Source organism: Dendropsophus ebraccatus, chromosome 12 (assembly GCF_027789765.1).
Source record: "Dendropsophus ebraccatus isolate aDenEbr1 chromosome 12, aDenEbr1.pat, whole genome shotgun sequence".
NCBI classification, from domain to species: Eukaryota; Metazoa; Chordata; class Amphibia; order Anura; family Hylidae; genus Dendropsophus; species Dendropsophus ebraccatus.
In genome coordinates, this window is record NC_091465.1 from 39,247,766 (window position 1) to 39,262,438 (window position 14,673).

Consider the following 14,673-nt stretch of genomic DNA (forward strand, 5'->3'; position numbering starts at 1 on the left):
CAAAAACGTCATTTTTTTAAAATAATGGATGTAAGCGGAAAAACAGATGAAAACATACACATAAATGCATCCGTTTTTTCCATCCCTTTTTTATTTGCAAAAATCGGATTAGAAAAAGGGATTGCAAAAACGCAGTGTGAACGCAGCCTAACTTATAGACCTAGCTTCAGTGTGCTTTTGCTTGAGTAGAATAACTACAAAATGTGTATAGTCTACAGCTTCCTTTCTCCTCCCACTATTCGTAGGCAGTGCATCATCTTCTGATGTTACAGGGGGCTTGGTTGGATCAATATCTCAACATCTCCCTGTCACTATATATATATATATATATATATATATATATATATATATACATTTAGGAAACGTGAAGTGTGTTTACAGCAGGTTGCCTTGTGCTGAATGATGTTACATAAACAGGGAATAAATGCAGCAGGTGCTGCATCCTCATTGACTGTGCAATATTTTGCAGTGGAATTAGATGTTTTACAGATGTGGGAGGGGCGTAGACAGGAACTAGAACCAATAGATAAGCAATGCTATATGCTTCTGCTTCATGTTTATTAATTTCTTACCTGATTCCGGAGTTCCCCTTTAAATAGCAAAATGATATCTTTTTTGGTACAAAAAGATCTACTAATGCCCAATTCCACAGGTATCATAGTCATATAAATAGATGAACACATTTTACACAGATTAAGTGCTGTATGACTGACCACTACCCAAGGAATAGTTATGTCTATGAGCTTCATTGATCTATGAATAATTGCACTGCTATAGACCTATAAAGTGGAATAAAAGCTTGTAAAGGAGTAGTTGCAACCATTTCCATGACTCCATTCCTCATTCATGTTTTTTTTTTACATGAATATAATAGATTAAAATTGCATAAAAACCTTCAACTTACCCATAAACTAAAATTATGCTTTTAAAATTAAACCAGTTACAAAACATCACATAAAGCAATAGATAATACAGTTTTTTTTAGTAGTTCCTTCTAAGTTCATATGGTCCCCACACGGTATTGGCATCATCCTTTGGCCAAGAATTGTCTTGCAGAGAATTTGTCTCCGTAGAGTCCTCTGGGGAAAGATGATGAACCATTTTGGGTGTCAGTTCATTGGGCACTGTCATAAACGGCGAAAATGTATATGAAGTAGATGGAAAGTTGGTGGAGTAATGCACATCATCAAGAGAGTGTAGGGAATAAGACTGGGTTCCTTGTGTTGTCGAAGATCCTCTGCTTGCACTTCGATAGTGGGCAGCTCCATTTTCAGAGGGAAGGCAACTTGTAGATGATGATACAGTTTGTGAAGTGTCTGTGCACAAGGCATCCAACTGGTTTATGGTATCAGGAACAGTCTGCTCCCAGGACTCTCGCTAAGAGACAAAAATACATACAATAATTAAATCGGCAGTGTTGTAAAACACACTTTGCATGATAAGTAATTTAGGTGAATATAAGAAACTTTGTAATATATCTTATCAGATAAAAATACTTCCTTTCTCTGTTATCAATCATTTTCCCTCTCTTTCCCCATCACTCATTAGTGTTTCAGAAAGATCCACTTGTGGAGATTGCACACTAATACGTGAATAAAGAAGATAATTTTTCTGGGGGGCGTGTCCTAGCCGCGCATGGAGAAAGACGCGTGTTAGCTGAGCTCCTGCATAGCACGGCCTTAAACCGGCTCCAAAGCGATGCCCGACCAGCGCAAAGTGGACAAACTGCAGCCTCAAAGACTCCTCACCAACCCTAGAGCCATGACACGGGGTAAAAACAAGAAGAAGAGCCCTCTAACAGTGAAAGAATTCACCCCGGCCTCTACAGCTGCACAAAATGGCGCCGGCGCGGACCCGACACTGACTGCAGCGTCTCCCGCCACAGCTTCTCCTAACCGAGAAACGCTACCCTCGGGATCTCTCCCACACAACCTGCTGATGGAAGAGGTAAGTGGTCATGCTCCGCTACCGGAACCTTTACTATCCCTGCCACCATCCACAGATAGTAGTCTGGCGTCAGCTAGCCCGAGCCAGGACAGCAATATGGCGTCCCCTCCCTGTACAAGCAGCTACTCTCCCTCACGGGAAAAGATCATAGGGGACTTAGATATCCCGTCCTTGCCTCCTACCCCACTTTCGTGGAAAACACCACAACAAAGCCAGGTGTTTCTCACTTCACCAGTGTCCATAACAAATACACAAGGCATGGCAAATACAGGCGACGCACCATTAACGGTTAATATGATGCGTCACATGTTAGAGGACCTGAAAACCTCAATCCACAATGACTTTATGAAAGCCTGCACCTCTCTCCAGAAAGATGTGGATGGTTTAGGAGAGCGCACTTCCCATGTGGAAAATAAGATGGCAGAGCTTACCACGGCTCATAATGCAGTGGCGGACATTACCAACAACATGACAGAGGAGATAGAATCTCTAAAGCTAAAACTAGCAGATGTAGAGGACCGATCCCGCAGGAATAACCTGCGTCTACGTGGCATACCAGAATCGGTCAAACCAGAGGCATTACTGGATTACGCAATAGATTTCTTTACTGCTTTACTACCCACTTTGACAGACTCTGACCTAATCATAGACAGAATCCACCGTTTACCCAAGCCAAGAGGAATGGCTGCTGACATTCCAAGGGACGTAATCCTACGGATCCACTTCTACCATGTTAAGGAAAAAATAATGGCCGCAGCTAGACATCGCCCTGATCTACCAGAGCGATTTGGGGACATTTCAATATTCGCTGACCTCTCTGCTGCTACTATGGCAAGACGCCGTGCGTTTGCTCAAAGTACCAGAATGCTCCGTGACCATGGAATCCCGTACCGCTGGGGATTCCCGGTGAAACTGATTATTTCCTGGAACGGTGCCAAACGCATGGTAAGCACTCCAGACGGGGCCATGCGCCTATGTAAAGAATGGGACCTTACTCCTAACCCCCCACCTGCAGCTCGGGAGAAAAGATCATCTCCTCCGAGGGTGGATCAAGAATGGACTACCGCAGGCTCCAATAGAAGGCGATCACCATAATATAGCACTCCTTGCTACAAGCTTCGGTGTAGGCTAGTCCTTAACTAACCTTTTTTCTCCAGTTTTAGATCCAGGTCGAGTGTCTTCAGTTCCTATGAAGGCTGTTGGGACAGGATAGTGCTGAGCTCACTCTCAGTGGTCCCCCTCAGGACAGACCAATGGTCTTGACACTAACTTTTGTGTTACTGTTTGTCTACTTAAGACAGTTTGAGTTACAGTTTGAAGGTTATATTTTTGTTCTCATCTCCTTTCCACCAATTAATACACAAGATATTGTGAAATGGTACAGAACTGTTAATTTATGGGCACCTTTCTTTCTTCATGCGGCTACACCCCTCTTACTTCTAATTCATAATGGTACTTAAATTCCTATCCCTTAATGTTAAAGGGTTGAATTCCCCTTATAAACGCTCCCTTTTGTGGAGGGAAGCTATGTCCCAAAATGTGGATATACTTTATATACAAGAAACCCATTTAAATGAAGGTGATATGGGCCGACTGAAGCATAAAAGGTACCCTACTGTGATATCCGCACCAGCGGTCAAGAAAAAAGGAGGGGCTTCTGTACTTATTAGGGACTCTGTCGCCTTATCTATTTCTAAATCAATAGTAGACACTGAAGGTAGATACGTGATTCTACAATGCTCACTTAACAATTCCCCATACACTTTAGTGACAGCATATGCTCCAAATAAAAAGCAGCATAAATTCCTAATACATCTCCTGGCCAAAATTAATTCAGTAAAACACGGAGCCGTAATAATAGGAGGTGATTTTAACAAAACCCTATGGCCCTCCATGGACTCAACTAACCCCGGTTCATCCCCAGAACCTTCCCCCTTCACTAAAACTCTACACAACCACAGACTTTACGATATCTGGCGTCTGCAGCATGCATCGGAGCGCGACTATACTTTCTTTTCCAACTCCCACCGAACATATTCTAGAATTGATTACTTCCTGGTGGACCACATTAGCATCCCCCGTGTTACTTCCTCTGTTGTGGTAACCATATTGTGGTCCGACCATGCTCCCATTAGTATAAACGTGGAAGAACATTTCACATCCCCCTCCCACACTATTTGGCGTCTAAATAATTACATACTTCAGAACCCGACATACTCCCCAACTATCTCTGCCTCCCTCTCAGATTATTTCTCCATTAATGATAATAATACAGTCTCAGAATATACTCTATGGTGCGCCCACAAAGCTACCATTAGGGGCCAATTTATCAAACAAGCCTCTTATGACAAACACTCCAAACAACAACAATGGATCACTACACAAGAGAAACTAGGTGCCCTGCACAGGAAAAATAAGGCCCACTATGACCCTTCCACAGCAGAGGAAATCTCAACTCTCACAAACAATCTACATGAATTGCTAGCATACAAACATGATTATGCCTTAAAAAGAATGAAATTAAATTACTACTGGCATGGCAACAAACCATCAGCCATTCTAGCCAAATGTCTCTCAAACTGGGCGGCTAAATCGCGCATACCGTACCTAGTGAATAACAAACAAAATAAAGTGATGGACCCCAAAGGCATAGCTGACACTATGGCAGAATATTATGAATCTTTATATAATCTAGCACGAGATCCCTCCACACCCCAACCAAATCAAGACGAAATTAAAAAATTTTTAGAAAACATTTCTCTTCCATCCCTAACCCCGGAACAACGGGAAGCACTGTCCCAACCTATAACTGACACAGAAATACTCACCATTATCCGTACCTTAAAATCCAATAAGTCCCCGGGTCCGGATGGATTTACCAATGAATATTTTAAACATTACAGAAATATTCTAACTCCCTACCTAGTTAGACTATTCAACTGCATAATGCATTCTGGAACCCTCCCCGCAGAAATGCTAAAAGCCCTTATCGTAACCTTACCAAAGCCAGGTAAAAGCATGGATACCCCAGCCAATTTCCGCCCAATATCTCTCTTAAATACAGATCTAAAAATTTTCTCCAAATTACTTTCCTATAGATTAACGGATATAATCCCCCAATTGATACATCACAATCAAGTAGGGTTTGTAAAGGGGCGACAGACAGTAGATGGAACCCGCAGAATGATAAACATCATCGCTGAGGCCGAGCGACGTCAAACGCCTTCTCTGCTCCTTACCCTGGATGCAGAGAAGGCGTTCGACCGAGTACACTGGGGATACCTCCGTGCTGTACTCACTAAATTCGGATTTCAAGGTCCCTTTCTCCAAGCAATTATGGCCCTATATACCCTCCCTTCAGCCCAGGTTTTTTCATCAGGTACTTTATCATCCCCCTTTCAGATAACTAATGGGACGAGACAGGGGTGCCCCCTGTCCCCCACTATTTTTGTATTAGCCATTGAGCCCCTAGCCCAAACTATAAGGATGTCTCCAGGAATCAAGGGTATTACTATAGGCAAGGGAGAACATCGCATTGGGCTCTTCGCTGACGACATTGTACTATGTGTCTCGTCCCCGCTTGAATCCCTTTCTCACATATCCCAAATATTGCATGATTATGGCTCCATCAGTTACTATAAGCTCAACGCAACCAAATCCCTTATTCTGAACATGGGCATCCCTACAGGTACCAAAACTCAACTGCAAAACACATACCCGTACCAGTGGGCTGAGGGAGCAGTACCATATTTGGGCATCACCCTCACTTCCCCACTGACCAGATTAGTTACAACAAATGTTAACACTCTCATCACAACTATCTCTAAAGATGTAACAGCATTCTCCAAATTGCCAATTTCCTGGGTAGGCAGAATCTCTTCTGCTAAAATGGTTATACTCCCCAAAATTCTCTACCTTTTTAGGAATATCCCTGTCAAGATTCCCATTTTTTTGTTGAAGCGTATACAGAAAGTGATTAACAACTTTGTATGGCTTGGACAAAGAGCTAGGGTCTCTGAAAAAGTATTGTGCCTACCTCCGCAACATGGGGGGTTGGGGTGCCCTAACGTCAAAGTTTATTACACTGCTAACCTGGTGGACCAGCTTAGATACTGGTGGGCGAATGACACCTCTAAACAGTGGGTAGATATCGAGTCCTCATGCACCCCAGATGGAAACCTAAAGGCCTTTATGGAATCTTCAAGATTTCAACTCCCTAACTTGAAACATGTGTCTCCCACCATTACCACAGCTATACAAGTATGGAACACTCCTTCCATAGCTTCCTCATTACTTCCATCATGTTAGCTAACTCTACCTCTGGAAATATTGCATTCACTGATCCCTGATTCTAACTATGGTAATTGGACAGCTAACGGTATTCTTTCAATTGGGGACTTATATGACAATAAGGATCTGAAGTCCTTTAATGTGCTAACATCTGAGTATGGTATTCCCTGCAGGGACTTTTATAAATATCTCATACTGAGACATTGTTTACAAAAGCTCTCAAGTTCCTCGCCAAAGAAATCCGCCGACCCTATGTACGAGCAATACTTCCACAATCAGGAACTACGCCCCAAGGGCCTGTCTAGAGCCTATAAAGCCCTGCAAGGGAATGCATACATCCTTCCATGTTTGGTTAAGTGGGAAAATGACCTATCTTGCTCCATCTCACAAGCCCAGTGGAACCATATATATACCATAGTATCTAGAGTGTCCAGATGTATCAACCATCTAGAAGCCTCACGCAAATTATTATACAGGTGGTACCTAACCCCCTACCGACTGTCCAAGATATACCCCACCTCATCTCCATTATGCTGGAGGTGCCAAAAAGAAATAGGAAATCTACTCCATATCTGGTGGAACTGCCCAAAGATCCAGCTAGTGTGGGCTCAAGTATACACACTTATAAAGAGTATTCTTACCTTTAAGGTTCCATGGTCACCAGGATTAGCACTATTAGGTTTGGGGTCCGAGGATTGGGGTTTACCTGACCTCACAGTTTTCTCACACATACTCCTAGCCACCAGAAATTGTATTGCAAAATTATGGAAAAGTACAACAATACCAACCATCAGTGAAATATGCAATGTGGTTAATTATAATTGTCAGATGGAACTGTCCATTGCTAACAGACTGGGGTCTCTCGCTAAAGTGAGGTCCAATTGGGAGAAATGGATAAATCGTTCCTTATCTCTTCTCATGCAAATAGCGGACTCTCAGCCTTTAGCTGCTCTCACCACTCATTAGTGTGGGCAACACATATGGTGTGTCAGGTGTCATACCTCTTCTGCGATTAATTGATTAGGAAGACTTAGGCATACTGCCACCCTGAATTACGTTACGTTAAAGATTATTGTATTACACTAGAGATAACCAGATTAGTATTGCCTTTACTCAGAACACTATACTATTAAAACTGTTCTAACCCATAAGGTTGTAATTCATTCCCTTGGATAGGAGATGACTTATCTGTTAGTTTATTTGTTTATTGTTTATTTCTGTTACCTTGTACTTTATATCTCTGCATTTTTTTTTTATTTTTCTTTTTTTTTATGTTTGTAAGTGTTATGGACAACGTGTTGTTGTCCCTTTGTTTGTATGTAAAATTTATAAAAATCTTGCAATAAAACTATAAATCAAAAAAAAAAAAAAAGAAGATAATTTTTCTGATCCTATATTAGAGTGCTTCTTGTTGGTACATAGGCACATATCAAAGGCATGATCATGGTCCCAACTACCACAAAATAATTAAATTGCAACATAGTAATAAAATACAACTGAGGCCCCCTTTACACAGCTGATGCTGGCCCTTTGACTGTACATTCTCCTAATCCTGGCACAATGATTAGTATTTTAATTGTTCCTGACCCTGCCAATCACTCTTCTGGCAGCAGCAACATACCTCCAACCACAAGAGGCTGCTACCTTCCCCCCAAGCATTGCAGCACATAAGTGACGTGACTCATTTGCACACAGAGCGAAGGAGAAGCTGTCCCTAAGCACCGATGGCGCCTGCAGCAGGTAAGTAAGTATAAAAGGCCTCAGGATCAGTGTTTCATAGATATCACAATATGACTCATTTACCATACTGTACTCCTCTATCTGTTTGAAAGAACAGTGACCAAGTCAAGTCAAGCCATAAAACTACAAGATATCTTCACCCACAAATCCAATGAAGGAATATGCTATAATTACTTTCAAAGTGAATGTGTTTCCTACATTAGGCCCCGTTCCCACTGAGCAAAGCTAGCGGAATTACGCGACGGAATTGTCCTCCGCGGAATGCCGTTAGCCTCCCGCTCATAATGGGAGTCTATGGGAGGCGCGCGCTGCTGCTCTGTACGCGCTGAAGAATTCCGGAATTCCGCTACCTTTGCTCAGTGGGAACTGGGCCTTACTTTTTACTGATTAAAACCAGATACTGAGATACGTTTTTTTTTGTTTTTTTTTTACAGCATTTAGTGATATGCTTTACAGCAAACCCCATAGACAAACGCACAAGAAACATCTTTGGACCCTTTTCTGTGTATGGGGCAGGCTTATATGTACACTGTGTGACTATTCTACAGGGGAAGTAAGGCTGAATTGATGTTAAATGGAAAATTAAAAGGAAAAAAAAAAAACACCACCACCAAAAGGGCATAAAAAATATGTTAAATGTAAAAACTTGATTTAAATATTAGATTTTTTGTTATTGATTGACACTTTACCTTTGAGTATTATATTGGAATATGAAATTGTATTGATCAGAAATAGCTTCCGCTAATAGTTTGTCTAGGTACAAATTTATTACTAATAAAATTAAGTAATAAGTATGGATAATTGATGACTTCTTACCAATAAATAATGTGATGGGTCACCAGAGAAGTGAGGTAGAAGAGGTGGCAGTGATGAAGTGCTGAACAATGAACTACTGGCAGATGTTATTGATGAGCTCCTGTAGTCACCTATGGTATCCGAGAAATAGGGATCCAGCAATGGTGGATAACTCTGTATGGAGGCTGGATCACATCCTATTGACTTTGACCCCAACGAAGAAGAGTAGATATCAGCTGAATATTGCTTTGCAGCATGAAACTCAGATTCAGGAAGGAAAGATCTTCTTACTCCATAATATCCAGATAATACAGGAGAACCTAGAAGAAAATGGCAGGAGTTAAAGGGGAACTCTCAGCAGGTTAGATGAATCTAGCAAGCAGAAACATCTTCTGAATTCCTTGAATCAAGAAATGTAGAATACAAAAGGATGTGGAAATCTAAAGCCCAGGATTCTTTAGGAAATGGAAGGGATTCATAAAGAAATTACTTTAAGAATTTCTTTTACATCCAATTTGATGTTTGACATCCAATTTTTATTTGACATTGGACTTAGGCTATGTTCACACACTGTATATCTTCGTGAAAACACAGCCGTTGTACAACGGCCGTGATTTATACGGAAATATACATCCATTGCTGCCTAGAAATCCCAGCCGGAGCACATACACATAGTATACTCTCCGGCCAGCATCTCTCTTCATTGAATAGCGTCCGCAGAAAAACATGCCAGTGCACACTATGGAGCGAGCAGATCTGGCCGCTCGCTCCATGGTGTGCTGTAGGGAGTTCCGATGCGGGCGCACACAGACGCGCCCGCATCAGAACTCTGTGGCCGAAAAGATCATCCGGCCGGTACTGCAGTACCGGCTTGGATGATCTTTTCAGAGACCAGCTGTTCCGTGACCCGGCCGGGTCACGGAACGGCTCATCTAATACGCTATGTAAACATTGCCTTAACAGGTTCTTCAGGTAGCTTGAAAATCTTGCAGTTGATTAGTCTTCTGTATGTAGGCATATTAACTGACATCCATAGGAGGCATGAGTGTTGGGAGAGGGCTTTATTAGGATTTCTGCATTGCTGGTAATAATTATTTTTTTTTGTTGTTGCTCTTTTCTTTTTTTACCAGCTGTGTATTAGCGGTGCCCATCTGTACTTTTTACGTATCCTACTTGTATTTACTGTTTTGTTATGTTTTGAAAATAATTAAGTGTTTGAAAAAAATGTTCCTTTGTTTACATATTGCTATAACATATTTGTGACTGTACCCTCAGGTGTTCCTTTGATTGCTTTTTCCACCAAAGTCCACCACAGTGCCAGTGGTCGCACATGCTCAGGAGCACAATACAACCACTTGCAATGTCTTATACAGAGACAGGCGGCTGGGAAATTCCTGTGATCTTGCAGGCCAACCAATAAGAAATAATGCACTACACACATGACATGGACATTCTGAATGGGATTATAAAACACTAGCGGGCAACAAAGCAATTACAAAACAGCAATATCTAAATATTGTATTTTCTGTCCTACAAATGATGTGCAGGAAGTATATGTATAAATAGAGCGTACATTACAGCAAATGTATTGGATGAGAAGTATAAATCAAATACGTGCCATGTTCCTAGCTACAGTATCTAAAATAGAGCATACTCACCTTGCCAGGTCCAGCAGTAATGCTCTAGTCTGTCCTGGTGCCTCTGTTTACTTCCCTTAATGACACGCTGTCCGTTCTCTGCTAATGACGTCCAAACCTGCTACAGCCATTCACTGAGGCTGATCACTGTGGCTGCAGTTTGTTTGGAACATCAGCAGAGCAGGGACAGCGGATCATCAGGGGAAGAAAACAGAGGCAGGAAATGGAAGCAAATGGAGTGTTGGGGCTGGATCTGACAAAGTGAGTATGCAATACTTTATTATTTTACACCACTCGCAGTCTATAGTCTAATTCTTGTTAAAATTTTAGAATTTGATAAATTATCCCCATTGTATGCATACAATATTTGTGTATGTTTGCTCAAAAACATGAAAAAAAGAAAATTTTTAGGTAATGGAATCTCAATATGAGGCAATGGAATCTATTTGAAAAAGATCTATTATAGCTAATATCAGACCATGGCTGTAGTGTATATAGCACCTGATAATTATAAAAGTTGAAATAGATAGCCACTATAAATAATAGTTTACAATAATAATAATAATTTATGATAGTTTATTAGTTAGTACATTGTTATTAAAGTTCTATGCTTAAAAAAATGCAAAATATTGTAGTCATAGAAATAAAAAAAAACAATAATAATTTAAAAAAAATCAAAATCAGGTTTTTGCCAGAGACCAGACTTACTATGATTTATATTATCTTGTAGAAAATACTTACTTGACATTTGGACAAATGGAGTCTGGGAAACATTGGTACTGCCCTGGAAATGAAAGACAAGTTTCAAACATTTAAACCTTTAATTTTAGCAGCAATCCAAGTTTGAAACAAAATTCTAAAACACGCAATATATCATCTCATTTCCAAATTCCACAGAAAATATGTAAAATAATAACAATGCACTCAGCTAACAAGAAAAATGCGTAGGCCCTTCAACATTAATATAATCTTAGTCCGTGGCTTATATCAGGGTAGGGGAACTCACAGCCTTCCAGCTGCTTCAGAATAACAATTCCCAACATTCCCAAAGCCAGGTATGATGGGCAAGTTCCCCCTACCTGCTGTATATGGATCCTGGGACAGAGAGAACATGACTATCTTTTTGTTAGTGATGTTTAGGGGAGATGAAGGTGACACTAAATAGGTTATAGATTTTCTGAGAGCATATATACAGATCAAAATAATATGGAACACAGCGCTCAGCATTTGCTCAGTGTTGCAGCCATTCATAGTGGTTTTGGTACATGTGCTTGCCACCAATATATACTGTATACTGTATATCTATAGTTACCTAAATAGGTTATAGATTTTCTGAGAGCATATATACAGATCAAAATAATATGGAACACAGCGCTCAGCATTTGCTCAGTGTTGCAGCCATTCATAGTGGTTTTGGTACATGTGCTTGCCACCAATATATACTGTATACTGTATACCTATAGTGTATAGTTGGGGAGGTCCTGTATACCTGTAGTGTGTAGTTGAGGGTGGGCTGTATACCTGTAGTGTATAGTTGAGGGAGGTCCTGTATACCTGCAGTGTACAGTTGGTGAAGGTCCTGTATACCTGTACTGTATAGTTCGGGGGTCCTGTATACCTGTAGTATATAGTTGGTGCTGTATACCTGTAATGTATAGTTGGTGGAGGTCTTGTATACCTGTAGTTTATAGTTTGAGGGTCCTGGATACCTGTAGTGTATAATTGGTGGAGGTCTTGTATACCTGTAGTATATAGTTCGGGGGTCCTATATACCTGTAGTGAATAGTTTGAGGGTTCTATATAACTATAGTATAGAGTTGGTGGAGGTCCTGTATACCTGTAGTGTATAGTTTGAGGTCCTATATACCTGTAGTATATAGCTGGTGAAGTTCCTGTATACCTGTAGAATATAGCTTTGGGGTCATGTATACTTGTAGTATAGACTTGGTGAAGGTGCTGTATACCTGTATTATAGAGTTGGTGTAGGTCCTGTATACCTGTAGTGTATAGTTTTGAGGTCCTGTATACCTGTAGTGTATAGTTTGGGGTAATATATACCTGTAGTTTATAGTTGGTGGAGTTCCATTATACCTGTAGTGTATAGTTTTGGGGTCCTGTATACCTGTAGTGTATAGTTGGTGGAGGTCCTGTATACCTGACGTATATAGTTGGTGGAGGTCCTGTATACCTGTAGTGTATAGTTTTGGGGTCCTTTATACCTGTAGTGTAAAGTTTGAGGTCCTGTATACCTGTAGTATATAGTTTTGTGGAGGTCCCGTGCACCTGTAGTGTATAGTTTTGGGGTCCTGTATACCTGTAGTGTCCTGTATACCTGCAGGGTTGTATTTACCCGTATGGCAGTGTTATTCAGTCACAGTGTGTCGGTATTGGTCATGTCTGGTATGGCGGTGTTATCCAGTCACAGTATGGCGGTATTGGTCAGGTCTGGTATAGCGGTGTTATCCAGTTACAGTATGGCAGTATTGGTCAGGTCTGATATGATGGTGTTATCCAGTAAAAGTATGGCGGTATTGGTCAGGTCTTGTGTGGCGGTGTTACCCAGTCACAGTTTGCCGGTATTGGTCAGGTCTGGTATATCAGTGTTATCCAGTCACAGTATGGCGGTATTGGTCAGGTCTGGTATGACAGTGTTATCCAGCACAGTATGGCGGTATTGGTCAGGTCTGGTATGGCAGTGTTATCCAGTCACAGTATGGCGGTATTGGTCAGGTCTGATATGACAGTGTTATCCAGCACAGTATAGCGGTATTGGTCAGGTCTGGTGTGGCGGTGTTATCCATTCACAGTATGGCGGTATTGGTCATGTCTGGTTTGGCAGTGTTATCCAGTCACAGTATGGCGGTATTGGTCAGGTCTGGTATGACAGTGTTATGCAGTCACAGTATGGCGGTATTGGTCAGGTCTGGTGTGGCGGTGTTACCCAGTCACAGTATGGCGGTATTGGTTAGGTCTGGTGTGGCGGTGTTATCCAGTCACGGTATGGTGGTATTGGTCAGGTCTGGTATGGCAGTGTTATCCAGTCACAGTATTGTGGTATTGGTCAGGTCTGGTATGACAGTGTTATCCAGTCACAGTATGGCGATATTGGTCAGATCTGGTATGACAGTGTTATCCAGTCACAGTATAGCGGTATTGGTCAGGTCTAGTATGACAGTGTTATCCAGTCACAGTATGGCGGTATTGGTCAGGTCTGGTGTGGCAGTGTTACCCAGTCACAGTTTGGTATACCTGTAGTGCCCTGTATATACATGTACTGTATAGATGGAGTAGGGGGCCCTGTATATACATGTACTGTATAGATGGAGTAGGGGGTCCTGTATATACATGTACTGTATAGATGGAGTAGGGGGTCCTGTATATACATGTACTGTATAGATGGAGTAGGGGGTCCTGTATATACATGTACTGTATAGATGGAGTAGGGGGTCCTGTATACATGTACTGTATAGATGGAGTAGGGGGTCCTGTATATACATGTACTGTATAGATGGAGTAGGGGGTCCTGTATACATGTCCTGTATAGATGGAGTAGGAGGTTCTGTATACATGTACTGTATAGTTGGAGTAGGGGGCCCTGTTTATACATGTACTGTATAGATGGAGTAAGGGGTCCTGTATACATGTACTGTATAGATGGAGTAGGGGATCTACCAGTTATTACTGTGGATGTTGTGAGGCAGCTTCCCTAGCAACCATTGCTCCTTGTGAAAATGAAAGCAGTAATCCTATTGGTTGCTAAGGCTCCAACTGCCGTGTCTGCTGCAGCTAATTATATCACCTGTGTTTGCAGTGAGGAGATTTTCCCATTCATCTCTATGGGGCACTCTTCCCCCTCCCCCTCCCCTCCTGTACATCTGGCAGGGACGGGACCTTTGCAATAACCTTCCCGGGTACCCAATGTGTCTATGGGCCAAATTTGGGCTCAAACGGTTCAGGCGTTTGGAAGTCTATAGAGGACAGACAGACAGACAGAAGGACAGACAGACAGACAGACTTTCATTTTTATGATGAAGATTTCAAATTTGACAAAGTAAAGTAGTTGCACAATATAGGCAAAGCTTAAACAATAAAAATAAGTAAAACAAAAATCTAAACTATCACTTTAAGATAAATTCTAATATTTCAGACTTTCCTCTACTAATCTCCATCAGCTCCATGTTACAAACACCCAAACAATAATAACTACTATACAAACTTCACTAGACAAGTCAACCACATAGTCTAATAATCCAGCAAACACCAA

At 41.4% G+C, this 14,673-nt stretch overlaps 1 protein-coding gene across 2 annotated transcripts in view; it reads right to left on the bottom strand.

Moving 5' to 3' along the window:
* Positions 1-899: 899 nt before the first annotated feature.
* The window catches only part of POU2AF2 (POU class 2 homeobox associating factor 2), a 70,146-nt gene continuing 56,372 nt past the window's right edge, over positions 900-14,673 (bottom strand). For both annotated transcript variants that reach the window (XM_069948530.1, XM_069948531.1), the window contains 3 exons: positions 11,151-11,193; positions 8,794-9,092; positions 900-1,377 (listed from right to left, as the gene is read on the bottom strand). In XM_069948530.1, the coding sequence (XP_069804631.1) occupies positions 982-1,377; positions 8,794-9,092; positions 11,151-11,193 (738 nt within the window). In that variant the 3' untranslated portion in view covers positions 900-981. The remainder of the gene's footprint in view (positions 1,378-8,793; positions 9,093-11,150; positions 11,194-14,673) is intronic.